Source organism: Dama dama, chromosome 20 (assembly GCF_033118175.1).
Source record: "Dama dama isolate Ldn47 chromosome 20, ASM3311817v1, whole genome shotgun sequence".
In the NCBI taxonomy this organism is placed as follows: domain Eukaryota; kingdom Metazoa; phylum Chordata; class Mammalia; order Artiodactyla; family Cervidae; genus Dama; species Dama dama.
The window spans coordinates 106,968,269-106,989,055 of NC_083700.1; the positions used below are offsets into that span (position 1 = coordinate 106,968,269).

General features: G+C 35.4%; 2 protein-coding genes across 7 annotated transcripts in view; both read right to left on the reverse strand.

Moving 5' to 3' along the window:
* Positions 1-20,787, reverse strand: part of ZMYM4 (zinc finger MYM-type containing 4) — a 156,502-nt gene that overhangs the window by 58,932 nt on the left and 76,783 nt on the right. For 4 of the 6 annotated variants that reach the window (XM_061122426.1, XM_061122427.1, XM_061122425.1 and 1 more), the window contains 5 exons: positions 10,283-10,804; positions 8,531-8,592; positions 8,010-8,180; positions 1,354-1,438; positions 861-1,116 (listed from right to left, as the gene is read on the reverse strand). In XM_061122426.1, the coding sequence (XP_060978409.1) occupies positions 861-1,116; positions 1,354-1,438; positions 8,010-8,180; positions 8,531-8,592; positions 10,283-10,804 (1,096 nt within the window). Of the gene's footprint in view, positions 1-860; positions 1,117-1,353; positions 1,439-8,009; positions 8,181-8,530; positions 8,593-9,950; positions 10,031-10,282; positions 10,805-12,713; positions 12,805-20,787 lie in introns of those variants that run through there. The other 2 variants (XM_061122429.1, XM_061122431.1) reach the window with 2 other exon arrangements.
* LOC133041606 (small ribosomal subunit protein uS8) lies at positions 16,914-17,398 on the reverse strand. Its single transcript, XM_061122424.1, has one exon. The coding sequence runs from the start codon at positions 17,352-17,354 to the stop codon at positions 16,962-16,964; it is 393 nt and encodes a 130-aa protein (XP_060978407.1). The 5' UTR covers positions 17,355-17,398; the 3' UTR covers positions 16,914-16,961.

Here is a 20,787-nt window from a genome sequence, read left to right on the forward strand (position 1 = left end):
ATTTCATAATTCGAACAGTATAAGTAAAGTCTACTTTTACTAAATTTAACTTGAAACATAAAGGAATGCAAATATAACTTCTGGAACATCTAACCATACTCAAATTTCTTTTAGAAGTTTCTTTCTATATGCCTTTTCCAATTGAACTAGAAGAGGGTGCATCTTTTTCACTTTCTAGACAGAAAATGGCAACATCCTTGTATTGATCTAAGTATTGATACAAATAAATCATAGTTTGAGTAGCTTAATAATAGAAGCCAAATTGTTTCAGAAAAGCATTATTCATCTTTTTCTGATTTATTTAAACAGTGTCGCATGACCACCCTGAAAAATTAGTTCATATTCCTCAAATGATCCTAAGGTCATAATTTTTTGTTGTTAAAACACTGAAATGTAACCTCTCAGATACTTCAGAGGTACTGAGAAGGTAAAGATAAATATACTGAAATCTAATTAAAGTTAATATGAAAAGTATTAAATGAATTCCAACTATGTAAACAAGAAATAACACACAAGCATTAAATATTTGTTGGATTTAAGTGTTATTGCCTACAGTTATAAAATACTTCAGTCATATATTACTCTAAATTATGCAATTTTTGTTTTATAAAGCATCTCAACCGGGATGCTAAAATATGTTTCAAAAGTATCTATTATATAAAATGCTCATTAATTAAAGTTAAAAGAAAGCTGAGCACCTCGCATCCAGAAAGACTGAAAGCAGCAGCAACACGTTTGTAGTAAACAATGTGTGGTATTTCTCAAAAAACACAGAAACGTAGAAAATGAAACAATACACAAATAAGAACAAAGCATCTTGAAAGAAAGGAAACAGAAGATAACTTAGAATTCTGCTATACTTTGAGCAACTTGAGCAAGTTTTCTTAGTGGGAGGAGGCGGTGGGCGGGCAGGTGGAACTGTATATCCAGTGAGGCACAATGTAGAGCAGAATAGCTGTGTAGACCCTTTCCTCTGATAAGCAGTTTGCCCCTTCTGGAGGATTTTTTTACAACCAGAACAGGAAACTCGAACAGCTGTGGCTGGAACTGAAGGAAGCATTTTATTCATGCCAGATGACGCCAGTGAAGGCTGAAAGCCAGTAGTCAACTGTGGAGCTTTAAAAAAAAAAAATTGAAGAAAAGTTTTACTTTTTACCATGAATTTGAAGTAGGCATCCTTTCTTTCTCTTCTAGAACTAGTTTTGAAATCCAACACTAATTATGCAATGCACAATTAAAGCCATTCTAAACAGGCAGAGAGAACTGCCTAGTTTACTAATATAAGTAGGACTTCCTCTCACTCACACTGGTCAGAATAAATAAACATGATTCATTCATTCAGTTGTTTCTTACCAAGAGGACTGCCACTGACTGAAAACACAGCGCTAATTTTCAGTTCCCCCTCTTGAGTTTTTTGCTGTTGGCCATGACTATACTCCTTTTAAAAAGAAAAATAAATAAATATGTAAATAAAAATGAATACAATGTGTCTAAAGAAATTGAAACATTCAAGACATTTTACTAAGGCTAAACAGGGGTAGAAAATGTTTACTACATTATTAAGAAATAAGAGCAAGCAAACTATAATGAGGGTATAACAGGTTTATACATGCTGAGAGCTTATGAGGTAAAAAATCAAAGTAGCTATCTAATTAGCCTACAGCACTACCAGATAGTCACAAACTATTTTTTAATTCTTAATTTACTATAGTGTTTTAAGTACTTATATTTATAAAAGTAATACACACTTACTATACAAAATTTAGACAAGTAGAAATCAGAAAAAAATTCTTACAATATTTCCATTATCCCCAACCAACCAACCACTGTTATTCTTTTGGTATATTTCTTTCCAGTCTTTTCCCCTCCAATATGTGTTTCTTTACACAGCTGTAATTATACTGAATATACCATTTTTATAAAGTGATTTTTTTTTGGTCACTTGAATCAATTGAATATTTACATATTACCACACTTTACTCCAAAATAACTTCTAGTGGCTAAGTATCAGTGTTTCTAACGGGGGATTCCAAGAATCTATATAAAGGTACTCTAAGCAGTATGAAAATTCTTAAAAAATATTTTTTTAAGTTTGAGTTTTTGAGTAATTTTTTATTGAATAAAGTTTATTTTCAGTCATGCATAATCACATATAACTGAGTTATACTACAAGTTTTTAGTACTGTTGTTAGCTTTTACAATTATATTATTGCATTGGGAAACCTCTAAGTAATAGATTTAACTTTTTAATTCACTGTTTACCACACTGATACTTGCAAAACCCCAAAAGATGTCATATTCTTGGAATTCTCAGGCAACTCCAACATACTCCCTTTTTTGTGACAACAGGTGTCTGTACATTACTCAAATTCGAGAAATACTGATATATATTATTTAATAGACATAACAGATTACACAAGGATGAGACCGGGGTGAGGTGAGGCCCTTGCCTCAGGTATAAATTAAGGAACCAATTCTCAGTCATATTTTCTTTAAATGCAAAACTCCATGATAAACAAAATATCAAAACTTTAAATAAGTAAAGACAGGATACCATTACTAATTTTTCCCTTGGCCTCCGTCTCCAATTTGATGATAGCCCTGTATGGCACTGAAATTACATAACCACAACCCAGTGCTGGCCCATTTGTTTCCACACATTTGCTTTAATCATTAATGCCACGATGTATATCTTTGTGAATGCTCATACATGCGTATTTAGGATTATTGCTTAAGGAAAGAACCTTAACAGTGGAATTACTAAGTAGATAAGTATATAGTAAAGGTTCTTGGTGCACAATGTCAGATTGCTTTTTAAAAACTTAACTACATTTATTCTAGCAATTTGTGAAAAAAGTCACTTAGTCTTTTCCCATTCTTGTTTTAATTTCCAATTTTTTCAATATCCATTTACAAAAAAGCACTATAAGGTAATAATATTAACCTCCTACAGCATCTGTTATCAATATTTCCTCAATACGTTCTTTCAGCTAAAATTTTACATACTGAAGTTTCCATGTTTATGGCAAAAAATAGATGGTTTTAGCTTTAGCGATTCCTTCTATTTCTTACAAAGTTCTACTTCCATGATAAAATGCTAAGACAATGGTCTCACTGTTTATAGAGTCCTTTAATCCAGAGGTCAGCAAACTTTATCTGCAAAAGGCCAGATACAAAGTATTTCTTGACTTTTCAAGCCATGCTATCACAACTACTCAACTCTGCCCTGGTAGAGCAAAAGCACCCATAGATAATATATAAATGAACAACTGTGACAATAACTAGTAAAACTTTATTTACAAAAATAGTATGCAGAAAAACAAAAACAAAACAGAAACAAAGAGGACAGGCGGGATTTAGCCTGCGGCTGATAATTTGCCAACTCCTATTTTAATCCATCCAGGATTTATTTATTTGGATATATAATGAGCATTTTTCTTTCTCTTTCTCTGAATAGCTGGTGAATTCCTTTCACTCACAATTGACATATCAAATTTCTCTAAAAATACCTCTTTTGTGGCAATCTATTCTGTATCATTATCAGGCTGACTACTCTTACGATTTCACACTATCTTAATGAAAATAACTGTAAGATGCTTAATCATTTAATAGTTTGCCATATTTCTAATTACTAGAACATATATATAATACAATGTGTGTGTGCATGCCTATTTATTCTTCAAAACGTAAGAAACCATTGATATTTCTTCAGAATTGTATTGTAACTATATTTTACTTTAGGAATAACTAATATCTTACATTTTTTTAAGAAAGTCTATCCATTCATTCAAGTTGTTTTACATGATACAGCACTTTTTAGTCACTTTGCTGTAGGAAATAGTTTATCTTTTCACTGTATTATCTAGGTGGGAAACAACTGATTTATAGAAATACTGCTCTGCTTTACATGACTAAAATTCAACTAGCTACTCAACTAAATTTTCATGAATTCTATTAATTTTCTAATAAAGATCCTTACCAGCAAATGATGATAATTTTGTCTCCCCTTTTCCATTATTTCTTCTAATTTCTTTAACATGTGTTGGGTCGAAAATCCAACAAGAGTTAAATAATAATGCTGATATCTGTAATTTGTGTTCATTTAGTAATTATTAACAGAAGGTTTCCATCATTTTACTTTTAAATTCAATGACTGTTATTGATCAGAAGTAGGTATTTCCTTACCTGATCAAGAGAGTATCTATTATAAGAAATGCATAGTGAATTACATTGAAACTTTTTGGGGCATCTATCTATCTATCTAGTCTTATATGACCTGTTGATGAAGTTATACATTAAGAGATTTTCTAATACTGATTCATTCTAACATTCCTACATTATATAGTATATTAAGGCATATTACAAGTAAAAATCTTTTCTAATTCCAAAAAATTCCAGAAAAAAAATCAATATTCATGGGTATACTTTAATGGTCTCCAGTCAGCTCTCTTTCTCAGTCTATGACAGTTATTTAAAACTTCTGAAATATTCCTTAAGCCTCAAGTACATATTACTTATGTAACATAGTAAAATACATATATACCTTAGGTACTGTGCTTGTACACCCGCACAATGCCTTCAAGGCAGAATCATGTTTATGTTAGCATCCTCCGAACAATGACTAATTTCACAAATATTTAATAAAAAATCAGTGACTAATAACTTGAGAAGTGAAAATCTTATGAGCCAAAAGCTCTCAGAAGCAGAAAAACAGAAGTCAAAACCAAAAAAATCCTTTACCAGTATCTTTACCTTCCTCTTGTTTACCAGAAAGTATATATGAGTATTACAAGACAGTGTTTCAGAAATGAAAAACCCAGATTCTATAACCAAGTTAACTTGACATAGCTAAAAAACAAGCTCCAACATTTAATTACTGCATCCTACTTTCCAAGACTATATGACTCACTATTGTCACAATTAACTGATTTGCTTTCCCATTCTAATCCATTTATTTCAATGAGATTATAGATTAGCTCTCCTTTTATTATGAGCAAAAAGAAAAAACAAATCATTATTTTAAAGTAATATTTACTGAATTCCAAGCTTTTAGAATCTATAGAAAAGGGGCAAAGAAAAAATGAGAAACAACTTTTATTTATAGAACAAAGTTTGGCAGACTAATAATAAGGCCTTGATAAAGGCCCCTGATTGGCTCCTTTCTGGCCATATGGCCTTGAATAACTTATTAACCTCTACAAACCTCAGTTCCCTTATCTATAAATGGACTTAATATCATCTACTCTGGCCTTTTTATTCTGGAGGATGAAACAATGTAGTTCATATAAAAGTATCTGTAATTGTAAATATTATATAGAAAATATAGTAACATGCAATAGGATTTGAATGAAGAAATGCAACCAGGAGGACAAACAATGCTATGCCAGTAACAGAGGAAGGAGTATGACAACTGGCAAACCCAGAAAAATGTAACTGAAGAATAATCAAGAGCAATTGAGAAGAAGTGGATAAACATATATAAACATATTTCCGTATCTCAGTGAGTTATATGGGAAAGTAAAAAAATTAAAACCAAAATGAATTGTGTAAAAAGGAGAATAAGGAAGCAAGTTGAAAGCAAAGCTACAAGTTAAGCAAAAAGAAAAGTCAAGTGAGGTTTTTACAAGGTGCCAGAAGCTAAAGCTATGATCTTATTAAGTCAAGAGAAAAGTTATTACAAGTAACTGATGGTCAAAAGTAAAGAATGACCACAGCTGTTAAATCTATCAGTATTTTATGAGCATTAGGTTAATAGTACTGTTTCAGAATCTAAGAAAATAATTCATTGGAACTCCTTTTTCCAACCTATTTTTGGAAATGAAGAGTGATAAAGCATTAGGTAGTACCGAAAAATGAATATAGATTTCCAGTGGTCACTGAGGAGAAATACCTAAAAGAACAGAACAACGAAGAAGGAAGCAAGAGAAGGGGAGAGGAAACAGGAGTAGGGAGAGGAAGTAGGAAAGAAAGGGAGAGAAGGGTAAGGAAGGGAAAGGGAAATAAAGACTCTGGTATCCACAGTTTAACATGAGGTTCCCTGAGGAATTTCTAGAGGAATTATGAAGGTCTGATCCCACAGGATTGGTGTAGCTGATAACAGAGAGGACCTCTCAGAGAAAACCTAGCTTTACCCACTCACACATTGGAACTTCCTTATTTTGGGGTCAGCATAAAGAATGCTTCTAGACCTTATGCCTTGGACTTACATTCCTGCTTGGTTCTCGAGTCCAGTCAATCAAGTGGTGAGCTCTTATGGAAGTTCTTCCCCAAAATCATGACAAAACTTCCTATCTGGTATTTTATAACACATTATTACACTCTGAATAGTGATAAATATGTAGGTATTCCTGGGTCCTGACAGTTCCATCCTATTGCTGTTCTCTAGTCACTGGAATATCTGATTGTTTTCAAAACAGTCATACAAATAACCCTTCCTGATGCCCCCTTCCCCTGACTGTAACTGTCTTTCATCTCAAGGAGTGTCACTGGGTCACGTACAGGGAGAAACTGATGTCTTTGGTACCCTGACAACACTGCAGTTCCTTATGGATTTCTCATGTCCAGACTGGGGCACATAAAGGATGGAGATCTGCTCTGTATAGAAGTAACAGTAGTCTTCTGAAACATACACTGCCATATCTCCCCTAGGTGTCAGGACATTTCTTTATCTCTAAATGAGATATCTCTATTTTGCCTGCTTCTATTACCATTCTTTCATTCTAACTTCTACCATCTTCTTTGTAGCTACCACACTCACACCCATCCAACTCTACAGCTTTATCATCACTACCCTATACAGCTACCTCCCACTGGGCACCATGGAATTCCTGTTTAGCTGAAGCATCAGTCTGACTCACATAAATCACTTGTATCTCTTGCCTTTTCCTACTGTAAAACAGTGGTCCCCAATACCAGAGGACTTGGTCCCCCAGGGGACACCTGGCAATGCTAGGGACATGGCACTACCGGCAGCAGGTAGGCAGAGGCCAAGGATGCTACTAAATATCCTGTAATGCCTAGGATGGATTGCCCCTCACTACAAAGATCTATCTGGCTCAAACTGTCAACAGTGCTGAGAAACCCTGCTTAGACACATCTGAGTGAAAAACATCTCTTCCACACAAATCTCACATTCTCAACCACCCTAAAATAAAATAAAGATATGGAAAGGTAAACTTTCTCCAGATCAAATGTCGTTTCATGCTATCTTTACTTCTCAGCTTCTGTACTCATACCATCTGTATAAAATACAGAACACCCTCAAACAATTGCTGCTATTGCATATTCATCCCTTGGTCCTTTTCTACATTCTTAAATGACTGCACCATCTTTATTCTGTTCCAACCACTGCTATGTCATTAACTGCATGGATAACTTCAGTGACTTCAGGATTCACAGTTACAGGGATCTCTCCAGAGCAACCTTGAAATAACAGAGCTCTATCCCTACCCTTTTTACTCACACACCTCAAAATTGGAACCCTGTATCACCCATCAAAACCTCCTTTATCTTCAACCCACTGATCTAAAGAACTGGTTTTTCAATCAATTAACTCTTCCAAAGATAACCCGTCCATTAATCCCTCCTGAAAAACACTTAAATCTTTACATACTTCATTAGCAGTAACTGTAAAAGGCTTATTACTACCTTATATAAACAATCACACCATAAACTCATAAACCTCCATGAACTTCAGCCATGTCTGCTGTTATAAATCTCAAATCCTTGAAGACTCTCTTTCCCTAATCCTTCACTAACACTGTAAAAATCACAGAACAGCGTTATTAAGGAACAAAGTGGATTAGAAGCCTTAATTACTACTTGGAAAAAGTTTCCTACAACTCTGGTTGATTCCTTAGTATTATTCTTAAAGATAATTCAATTTCCTCAACCTTCATTAAGAGTCTCTTCTCAGCCCATCAACAAAACACCTCTTAATCAAGAACTCCCTTTCTTGAATGAATCATGCATGTGTGGAACAAAAAAGAAGGGAAAGGTGAGACGTTTACTTGAGCATTGTCAGGTTCATCTTTAATTCTGTCTAGTAGTCCCTGCTGTGGTGCCATTGCTTTGTCATACTCATCATCCAAAGGTTCTTCTTTAATTCTAATATTTGATGCAAAGGAATTTCCCAGTTCCGAACCAATGGATTCTTTATTGGCAAATGGATAGCTGGAATCCTAAAACACAATATAAAGGATTAATAAATATTCAGATTTTTTAATTATTCCTCTTCAGGTTTAACACCCAGAGAAAAGCTCAATGGAAATGAAGAACTCTATGGATGTTCATTAGAGTCCCTATGCTTACAAGTAAATGTGATATATGTCCAAATATTAAATACAAATAAAGAATCTAAGAGCAAAGACTTCTTAGCACATCTCCAAAGATGTCCTTATCCAAATAATAAAGGAAATTTAAAAAACCAGTGCTCTACCTAATACATATAGTTACAGTTTAGAAAATCACATAAAGAAAACTTTGACACTTGCCACAGTTACAGCAATCTACATACACACTGAAAACTTACCCTAAAGTTTGTTTCTGGGGTTTGTGGTAAATGGGTATGTAATGTTTCTTCAACTTGATTAGCTATTGAAAGAAAAAAACAAAACAAAACAAACATATGTATATGAATAACAAATCTTAGAAAGAGTGACCTAAAAAAGCTATTGCTTGATAATCACCTCTCTTTCCAACAAAGATGATCATTAGAGTGAAAAGGGTACCAAAAAATACCCAAAAGGTAGTTTCACTCAAAATAAACAATCTGGCCCCACCTAACTTTTAGCCTCACCTCACACTATTTCCGTGCTCAAACCTAAATAAAGTGGTTACTCTATTCACTATGTTCTAAAAATTACTTAAGTTTGCTCTTCCCCATCTCTGCTTATACCATTCCAAGTCCCCACTATCCTAATCTTTACAGTCTTTCATATTCAGCTCAGTTCAAAAATCATCTCCCTTCTAGAAAACCTTCCCTTGTCCACTAAGTTAAAAATCATTTCTCTTCTAAGAATACCTAAAACAGTTTCAGTTATTTCAAAGAAATATTATTGTACTGCTTTATTAAAAACTCTTCTACCATTGTCTTCAATTATAAATTAAATTTTATGCTATTCAACTGGTCATTAACACTTCAACTACTTTACTTGTCCCTTTTGCTATTAGACATTATGTTCCCTGAATATAAGTACCCATATAATTTATCCTTCTAGGCATACTGAAAATACATTAAATAATATATACTGAAAAACACAGTATACCCTTGTACACCCTTGTACATAATGGATACTTAAACTAATTGTTCTTTATAATGATACTGATTTGTTCTATCACAGTTTTCCTAGCACTGTCAGAAGAAATTGTAATACAAGGACTAGTATATTCAACCTGGCTTTCTTTCACACCTATTGAATATTTATTGAAATTTTACTATTTTCACTACACCAGGTTAGGCCCCAAGAACACAAAAATGAGTAAGATACAGTCCGGCCCTCAATAAACTCTCACACTAGCAAGTAAAGGCAAAACAAACAGCTATGATACTGTGTGATAATTACTATAAATAAATGAGGCATTAAAAAAATGCTATGGAAATACAGATGAGGAAAAAAACATTCTTGACGCAGAGAGATTAGCAATGACCACAGGGTAGAAGAGGTTTATGAGTTAGGTAGTGTCGGATAAGAAGCACTTTTACAGGCATATATACAAGAGAGAAAATGACATGCAGGCAAATGGAACAGCAAGAGAAAAGAAAGGCATAGAAATAAGAAAATGTATATATTCAAGAATGGAACTAAAGATAAGTATAGGGTATGCTGGGCAAAGAGGCTCAAGAGGAGTCTCAAGAAACTTTTAAAACATAAAATAGAAATGTTATCAAAAAGAAAAACCCTCCCTAAATTGGACTAACTGGTGGGACAGCAGTTTGAATTAGTGCTTACAGCACAAAGAAGTTAAATCCAACTTCAGGTTCCAATGTTCAACCAAAGAAAATGAACAGGTGATTCGAGTATCTTGCCTTCTCATCAAAACATTGCAACCAGGGGAGGGAGAAATGAGGTTTAGAGCTATTTTTCAACCATTTATACCATTACCAATAGTTACTGGGAGAAATTCAGTCACTCTGCAAAGAACAAGGATAAAAGAAAAATGACAAGCTTACAATGAATTTAACTGTTCACACTTTGTTTAGTATCAGAAGTAATAAAAGCTGTATTATTATCAGTATGTTGTTATTTATTGTGTTTTATGGCTCTATTCCAACAATTATTACCTGCTTTATCAAAAAAACTGCTTTTCAACCTTGAATCCAACTCTTTATGGGGTTTATCCAACCGTTTTTCACGTTCATAAGTTAGGTCTCTATTTTTCTCCTTTCCAGAAAATGTCTCTTTGCTGTTTTCTCTTACTAGACTAAAATCTTTCCGTATTGATTTAAAGACAGAAACCTGATCAAATTGTTTAGGAAAGTCTTTTTTTAATTTATTTTGAATCTGTATTTCATTTTCATTGTCTGATTCATGCTGTGTGACTCTTCTCTCTACTTCCAAGCTATCATCAGTATGAATTGAAGAAATAAGATTGTCCTTTGAACTAAAATCCTGTTCATCCTCATTGTCACTACCAACGACTGGAATTCCTGCAAGATCCCCAGAGTTCAAAAAATAATCATCTTCATCCAGCAATGAATTTTCAGATCCTGTTTGATTCGGCATTCCATAAGACATGCTGTCAAGGGTAGGAGTTAAGTTGTGGTCTATATCTTCAGACATTTCTGTATCCATGATACCACCACCTTAAAAAGTAAAATACTGTTTAGACAAACGATAGTGCTAAAGATGACCATATTTATAAGGTCTGTCTGGCATTTAACAAATGATATTTATCTTTTTCTTTTCAAACAAAATATAGATAATAATACTGCAGTATTCAATAGGTGTGACAGATAAGATATCCCTATCTGACAGATAAGGAAACAGGGACATAAAACTTGAGAAACTATTTTAAGTTAGAAAGAAAGTCAATGCAATATAGAAAGAAAGAGTACCAACTTCAGAAGAGACATATGTGTGTTGGAATCATAGCATAATTACTGAAAATCTATGTGATCCTGAGAATAAACTCTAAGGCTTCCTTATCTATAGAACAGTATAATACTCACCTTGGAGATTAATTTGTGGTGAGGTTTAATGATAGTATGTATAAAGGACCTACTAACACAGAGATTGACACAGAGAAGGGAATATGAAAGTGATAATCATAGTTATCATAGAGACTATTCTGGGGAGCTGAGATTAGAACCCAGTTCTCTGACCTCAGATTCCTAATCTCTCTACACTAACCCTTAATAAACACTTACAGCAGTTACTCTTTACAGTGGTGAATATTAAAACATAAAAATAAAATTTATCCAAGCCAGAGTAAATATTAAAAACTGTTTACTATTTGAACTACATGCTCAAGTCTCTCCCATTACAAAATAAAACAAACAAGAATACTTAGTCCTGTATTTCTTTTTCCTGCCCTAATTCACCTTTCTTTCACAAACTTCTAGGGAAAAAGTTTACATTGGTTTGTTTCTACTTCATCTCCCAGTCATTAATCCTTTGCCCTTATTGCAGTCTGGTTCCCAATTTCACACTGGAACCTCTCTCATTAAGATCATCAATGATTTCCTCATGGCCAAATTCAATTATTTTTTCAATCTTTATGTGTCATATCCCTCCCAGATAAAATACTTTGGTTTCTTTGACATGCACTATATCCTACTTTCCTTACTATTCTATTAATTTATTCCATTCTCCTCTTCCTATTTTATGTACTCAATATTCCAATTCTCATCTCATTTTATATACTCAGACCATTTTATTTACCATCATAGCCTTGACTTTTGCTGATGACTTCCCAAATGTTTTAGCTTAGAACTTTCCTCCAAACTTCAGATGTCTATATTCAACTAGCTTCTAAAGGACCCCTAAGAACCTTCAACTTAACACCTCTAAAATAAAATTCATCATGCTCCCATTCCAAGCGTACTTTCTTGTACTTTATTTCTGTCACTTAATTAATAGCACTGCCAAATCAGCAGGCTGATCAAGACAAAAAAACCAGAGTCACTCCAATTCTCCTTCCTCTTGGACAAATTCTGTTAACTGTATTAGTATCTCTTTCAAATCCATCTTCTTCCCTGGTACCATTCCAACACTTCACATCTCTTCCTACTGACAGTGCACTAACTCAATCCAACTTCACATCTCTTCCTACTGACAGTGCACTAACTCAATCCACAGGATATCTAGCAGGCAACCATATTCTTACAAATTCTGCCTTCAAACCATATTTAATTGGTCCATGAGCAAACAAACTGGAACTGGTGAAAACACAGAGCGAAGCAAAAACTAAAAATATTAGTGGCACCAACAGCTTTGCTTTTATTTCATGTGGCTGGATCTTCAAATCATTCTCTGAGTTCCGTGATCCAGGATAATTTCTCTTTTTGTTCAAACTGATTTGAGTTGGATTACATCTAATCAAGTCCTAACTAATATAGGGTCCAAATGAAAGCTTTCTTCAAGTTGCCCCCTTCATAAAGACATCAGAATTATCTTTTGAAACCATTAATCATTCCACATTATACCTGCACTTGAAATCCTTCAAAAATATCCCTTGGCCTAAAAGTACTCACTCATTCATTCGGCACTTACTTATTAGGAAATCGCTTCATGGTAACTACTATGCTAGGTTCTAGGGATATGATGATGGAAATGACAGCTATGAATCCCTCTCCTCAGAGAACTAGAGAAACAGACAAATAGAGAAAATAATAAAATTAGAAAATCACCATTTTCACGTAACTAATTAATTTTAAATAAAGATGGTAAAATCATAGGAATTTCCATAACTTACTTTCACACAGTATACCACAGAGAAAAGCACAGAGGGAAGAGAAAGCATGTACAATATCACAGATATTCACTACACTATTCTTATTCCTTAGACTGTTTTATTTGAAAATTTTCCTAATAACAGAAGAATAGGGAGAAAATATAAAGAAGCAGGGTGTTAAAACACACACATAGTGAGATAAATTTACCAGATCATAAGGCAAACAAAGGTCAAGGTTAGAGCCTTCTCCACAGAACAGTTTAGCCTTACTACCTGACCACATAGTATATGCTCAGTAACTGTTTAATGAATGAAAGAATATGCATTCTTGTGATCAACATTTTAATCTAAGTACTACAGTATATAAGAAATCAACTAAAAAGAAATATTGCAAGAGACTTCCAAAATCTTTATGTTTAAATTCAGGATATGATATTGGGAGGAAAGGGGAACCATCTGAAAAGAACTGGATCTTTAACTCACACCAAAATAATTTCCAGAGGTATTTAACTTTTAGACATAAAAAAATAAAACACCAATATTAAAAAAAAAAACATGGAAGAATCATTTTTTAGGGGAAAGCCTTTCTAAGAATAACACGAAACCTAGAATAAAAGACTGACTGAATTAAAGAATAAAAGACCAAATGTGACTATAAAAAATTCCTAATGAGAAGGAAACATAAGGCAAACCAAAAGATCAATGACAAAGCTGTCAAAAACATTTTACTGCACTTTACATCACAACAGGTCCTTTCCCTAACGGATAAATATACCAAAGCCAAATACATTTATAAAAGCAAAGGATCTAAATGAATATTTCACAGGAAAGGAAACACCAAGGATGAACTTTGCTCATAAACGAAATGCAAACTAATAATGCAGTTAGATACCATGATCACAGAGCAGGTTGGTAAAGACAAAAGGTTTTGATAATAGCCTGGCAGCTATGCTATTGGCCAAAGCTGCCAAGCTATGGCCCAAGGCCAAAAAAATACACAAAGAAGAGTGTGGCATAGACCATACGGGAGCTGTAAAGCCTAAAATATTTACTATGTGGCCCTTAAGAGAAAAAAAAAGTTTGCCAATCCCTGTAGTAGGGAATCCCTACTATAATCCCTATTAGGCAAAGTATAAGATGGCACAATCACACACACAAAAAAAGGAACCAGGCAATAGTTATGAGACTTTACACATATACGTTTGATCCAGTAATTCAATTTCTAAGAACTTATCCTATAGATATTTCCCAAAAGATCTATGAAAAAGAACACGAAAAAACAGCAAAGACTGGAAACAGTCTATCTGTTCAACAATGAGGCTCAATTAACTATAGTACATACCTATAACAGAATATTATATAGTTGGTAAAAAGAATGAGGCAGCTTTGTAAGAGTTCTCAGATTCAATTAGTAAAAATACCTAAACTGAGAAAGAATATACATATATATATTAGGCTATCACTTCTATATGTTTTATAATTTATGTGTATGTTTGTGTACATGTTAAATAATACCTTCCACTGATTTTCTCTGACACCAGAATCAGGTGGCTATGAGACAGAAACACTAACTTTCAAAGCATATCCTTTTGTATCTTGAGTTTGGAAGCACATCTATTGTCTATTGAAAAAACAAAATTTATTCTCATTTGAGAATGCGCTCAAGATTTAAAGCTTTTTCAGAGGTGGCAACTGCTATTAAGTTATCTAATTTGAATTGCAATTTTGATAGTTATCACAATAAATCTACAGGCTGAATAAAAGTGTATGAGATTAAATTGTTAGTTATATTATTATACAGAATTAAGCGGAATAGAATTGTACTCATCCTTGAGGCCCAAATAAAAGAAATAGGTTCTGTTTCTCAGAGCCTACATCTACAGAAAAAATGCAACACTAAACTGTATTTGGGGATACAAGTGGATAATGAAACACTTGTAAGCAAACTTCTCACAAAAGATTCCTGCCTAATTTTTACACACTGAACAGGATCGGTATGTTTGAGGGAAAAAAATGGTATATGGCTGGAAAAGAATAAGTGTGAGGCTGGAAATAAGTGTGAGGAAGAGTGCTTAAAAATGATAAAAGAGAAAATGTCAGAGGACAGATATATTAGGAATTTCCAAACCATCCAAAAAAGATCCCAAAGAGGAAATAATATGATTTATGTTTTACAAGAAACAGGATGTAAAGTAGCATGACTACTTTAAAGCTGTTAAATGTTACAGGGAGTGAAGAAGGGAAGCAAGACATCACGTAGGACGCAACTGCAGTAATCCAAGGAAAAACTGGTGGCTCAGACCAGGAGAGAATGGTGGATGTGAGTAACAGTATTCAGATGGATATAATTTGAAAGTAGAGGCATTTCCTGGTATGTGAGAAACTGTATATGAAAGGAGTCAAAAAGAGCAGAAAAGGGTGCCATGTCTTGAGATGTAAACACTAAGGGAGGAACAAACTGAGGGGGTAGCATGAATAGTTTGGTTTGGACCTGTTAATTTTGAGAACCTTACTAAACTTGCAAATGGAGATATTAAGAAGGCAACTGGACACATTAACAACATAAAGAAGAAACTCTTGTCAAGAAATGATATATAAATTTGGGAGTCATAGATGAAATGATGGTACTGCTTTGACTGTGTGGATCACAATAAACTGTGGAAAATTCTGAAAGAGATAGGAATACCGGACCACCTGACCTGCCTCTTGAGAAACCTATATGCAGGTCAGGAAGCAACAGTTAGAACTGGACATGGAACAACAGACTGGTTCCAAATAGGAAAAGGAGTACATCAAGGCTGTATATTGTCACCCTGCTTATTTAACTTATATGCAGAGTACATCATGAGAAACGCTGGGCTGGAAGAAGCACAAGCTGGAATCAAGATTGCCAGGAGAAATATCAATAACCTCAGATATGCAGATGACATCACCCTTATGGCAGAAAGTGAAGAGGAACTAAAAAGTCTCTTGATGAAAGTGAAAGAGGAGAGTGAAAAAGTCGGCTTAAAGCTCAACATTCAGAAAACTGAGATCATGGCATCTGGTCCCATCACTTCATGGGAAACAGTGGAAACAGTGTCAAGACTTTATTTTTTTGGGCTCCAAAATCACTGCAGATGGTGATTGCAGCCATGAAATTAAAAGACGCTTACTCCTTGGAAGGAAAGTTATGACCAACCTAGATAGCATATTAAAAATAAGAGACATTACTTTGTCAACAAAGGTCCCTCTAGTCAAGGCTATGGTTTTTGCAGTAGTCATGTATGGATGTGAGAGTTGGACTGTGAAGAAAGTTGAGCGCCGAAGAATTGATGCTTTTGAACTGTGCTGTTGGAGAAGACTCTTGAGAGTCCCTTAGACTGCAAGGAGATCCAACCAGTCCATCCTAAAGGAGATCAGTCCTGGGTGTTCACTGGAAGGACAGATATTGAAGCTGAACTCCAATACTTTGGCCACCTCATGCAAGGAGTTGACTCACTGGAAAAGACCCTGATGCTGAGAGGGATTGGGGGCAGGAGGAGAAGGGGACAACAGAAGATGAGATGGCTGGATGGCATCACTGACTCGATGGACATGAGTCTGGGTAAATTCCAGGTGTTTGTGATGGACAGGGAGGCCTGGCATGCTGCGATTCATGGGGTCGCAAAGAGTCAGACACAACTGAGCAACTGAACTGAACTGAACTGAAAGTTCATGAGACTAGTTAAGATAAGCTAGTGATTGAACTTACTACTGATGGAAGAGAGCTGAGAGTCCTGAGATATCTCATTCAACTTTTAGAAATCTGGTAGAAAGGAAGGAATCAGGGAAACAGACTAAAATGAAACAACCAATGAGGTAGGAGGAAAACTAGGGGGGGGTGATATTATAGAAGCAAAGTAAAGAAAATATTTCAATTAGGCAGAAGTGAATGCTTAACCTTAATGAATGCTGCTGAGCTAACACAGAAAAACGAAGGCTGAAGACTGATAATTAATATTGGCAAAGCTGAAACAAACTTCTTACTTGACAGGAGCTTTTTTTTTTTTTTCCTCTAAGGCATTTTATTTGTACGTATTACATCCCTAGAAAAAGAATCCAAGGATTTTCCCTCCTGTATGTTTTCGTCTTGCTTCTTCATGGTCCATGATGCCAGCTGAGGTTGTCAGTACAATGAAACCAAACTGACGGGATGGGAGCAGGTTATTCTGCCATTTTTCTAGATCTTTGAGTTGCACATCAAATCTGGGGCTGATCACTCCACACTTATTTAGCCTGCCTGTGAGGTTCACAACAATTTTCCCAGCCCTGTGATCATCAATGATTTCAAATTCGCCAATGTAACCATGCTTCATCATCACTGTTAGAAACCTGACGATGACCTTGGAGCACGGCCGAATAAGCACCTGGCGTTTGCCTCTCTTTTCGGCGTTGTTGATACTCTTGAGAGCATCAGCCAGGACATTCATGCGCACCATTCTGGCGGCACGGAAAGTTGGCGGAAAGAGGGCGGGAGGGGCGAGCGCACGGAATTACGGGTCTTGACAGGAGCTTTATCAGTGGAAAATGGATACACAAAAGCTGGAGTGGGGTGATCCCATAAAGAGATTCAGAGGAGAGAACTTTAAGTACAAACAACTCTACAGAGGAGTTCTGCTCTAAATTAAAGAAAATGAGCAGAAACTGGACTAAAATCTAGAGTGAAAAGTTCTTCTGACTCTGTATTTATTTTCGTTTTGTTTTCTTAGTTTTAGGTAGTTTTTTGGAGGGGGGAGTTTTGTTTTTTAAGATGAAGACTATCACAGCTTATAGCATACTCCTAGGAATGATTCAATAGAGAGGGAATAACAATGGGAACAGAATCTAAAAAGAGCGGCTATCTGTGTAACTGACTCACTCTGCTGTACAACAGAAATTAACACTGTAAAACTATACTCCAATAAGAAAAATTAGTTAAAAAAAAAAAAGAGGGAGGGGACCTCCCTGGTGGTCCAGTGGCTAAGACTCCGTGCTCTCAATGCAGGAGGCCTGGGTTTGACCCCTGAGAGGAAACTAGATCCCTGCATGCTGCAACTAAAGATCCTGTGTGATGCAACAAAGATTGAAGATCCTGATAGCCATAACTAAGACCTGTGCATGCTAAGTCACTTCAGTCGTGTCCGACTCTTTGCAACCCTATGGGCTGTAGCCCACCAGGCTCCTCTATCCAGGGGATTCTCCAGGCATGACTACTGGAGTGGGTTGCCATGCCCTTCTCCAGGGGATCTTCCCAAATCAGGGATCAAACTCAAGTTTCTTACATCTCCTGCATTGGCAGGCAAGTTCTTTACCACTAGCGCCACCTGGGAAGACCCAGTGCAGCCAAATAAACAAATATTTTTTCAAAAAAGGGAAAAACCAATAAGTAAGAGGGAAAATCTGTGCGACAGGGATGTGATTAGGACATAAATTTCCTCTGTGAAAAAATAAAATGAGCATACTGGTTAAATGCAGCTGGCTGTTAAGATTTTCTGAAAGAAGAATGAAAGTTATTTAAAGCACTTAAGTACAATATTTGTGTTTGAAAATGAAAATAAATTTCATGAGGTCAAATGAACTTTTATGCCTTGTCCTCATTTTTGCTTTTGATTTAGTGGCATATTGATATTTGTATACTATATCCAAGAATCATTTCACTTTAAGGTACAACCACCAACTAAAGAACCCATTAAAGGAATCTACATAAATGAACATTATGAAAGGGCTATTACTTTTATTTCCAATAAATTAATTAATTCCATATATCTTTATTTCAATAAATGATAACTTTCAGAAATAAAATAATGTCAATTGTAATTTCAACCTTAGAAGTTATGGTTTTCTAATAATTCTGACATTGCTTTTCTCTCTTAATAAAGAAACAAAGGATCAAAAGAAAAAACACAAACTCCAAAGAATGCAAAAATAAATAACAGCAAGCATAAAAGCAAGGTAATCTTGGTTCCTTTTAAAATTTCAAATTAGCATTTTGCTTTGTCACTGAAATAGTTCTAGGAGATGATTTATTTTTGTTTTCAATAAAATACAATCTTATGATTATACAGTAGAGGTGACGAATAGATTCAAGGGATTGGATCTGGTAGACAAGAGTGCCTGAAGAGTTACGGACGAAGGTCTGAAACACTGTACAGGAGGTGGTGACAAAGCCATCCCCAAGACGGGCACAGAAACAGCAAGGGCCTAGGAGAGCAGAGGAGATTAAGGAGAGGGGGCAACATAAAAAGACACGCATCTGAGTCAGTTCTAATGAGGGGGATGAACCTAAAGCCTATTACACAAAGAGAAGTCAGTCAGAAAGACAAAATCAAATACTGTATATTAATGCATATATATGAAATCTAGAAAGACAGTACTGATGAACCTATCTGAAGGGCAACAGTGGAGACACAGACATAGAGAACAGACTTATGGACACAGTGGGAGGGGGAGGAAAGAGAGGGTGGGATGGATGGACAGAGTAACATGGAAACCTATACATTACCATATGTAAAATAGACAGCCAATGGGAATTTGCTGTATGACTTCAAACTAGGGCATTGTAGCAACAGATGGGTGGGATGAGGAGGGAGTTTCAAGAGGAAGGGTACATAGGTAAACCTATGGATAAATCATGTTGATGTCTGGCAGAAACCAACACAATATTGTAGAGCAATTATCCTTCAACTAAAAATAAATAAATTTAATTACTTACAAAAAAGAAGAGGTGGCAAGAACACACAGAAGAACTATACAAAAAAGGTTTTAATAACCTGGATAACCACAATGGCACAGTCACTCACCTACAGCCAGACATCCTGGAGTGTGAAGTCAACTGGGCCTTAGGAAGCACTACTATGAACAAAGCTAGTGAAGGTGACTGAATTCCAGCTGAGCTACTTCAAATCCTAGAAGATGATACTGTGAAAGTGCTGTACTCAATATGTCAGCAAATTTGGAAAACTCAACAGTGGCCACAGGACTGGAAAAGGTCAGTTTTCATCCCAATCCCAAAGAAAGGCAATGCCAAAGAATGTTCAATCTAGTGTACAATTGCGTTCATTTCACATGCTAGCAAGATAATGCTCAAAATTCTTCAAGCTAGCCTTCAAAAGTACGTGAACTGAGAACTTCCAGATGTATAAGCTGGATTGAGAAAATGCAGAGGAATCAGAGATCAAACTGCCAACATCCGTAGGGTCATAAAAAAAGGGAATTTCAAAAAAAACATCTGCTTCATTGACTATGCTAAAGCCTTTGACTGTATACATCAGAACAAACTTAAAAATTCTTAAAAGAGATGGAAATACCAGATCACCTTGCCTGCCTCCTGCAAAACCTGTATACAGGTCAAGAAGCAACAGTTAGAACCGGACATGGAACAACGGACGGGTTCAAAATTGGGAAAGCAGTACATCTAGGCTGTATATTGTCACCCTGCTTATTTAACTTAACATGCAGAGTATATCACGCGAAATGTAGGGCTGGATGAAGCCCAAGCTGGAATCAAGATTGCCGGGAGAAATATCAACAACCTCAGCTTTGCAGACGATACCACTCTTAATAGCATAAAGTGAAGAGGCACTAAAGAGCCTCTTGATGAGGATCAAAGAGGAGAGTGAAAATTCAACATACAAAAAACTAAGATTATGGCATCCAGTCCTATGACTTCATGGCAAATAGATGGGGAAACCGTGGAAGCAGCAACAGACTTTATTTTCTTGGGCTCCAAAATCACTGAACATAGTGACTGCAGCCACAAAATTAAAAGACGCTTGCTCCTTGTAAGTAAAGCTATAACAAACCTAGACAGCATATGAAAAAGCAGAGACATCACTTTGCCAACAACAGTCCATATAGTCAAAGTTATAGTTTTTCCAGTAGTCATGAACAGAC

Bases quoted from the DNA above. Each gene is read 5' to 3' on its own strand.
- LOC133041606 (XM_061122424.1), bottom strand. From the start codon at position 17,354: ATGGTGCGCATGAATGTCCTGGCTGATGCTCTCAAGAGTATCAACAAC.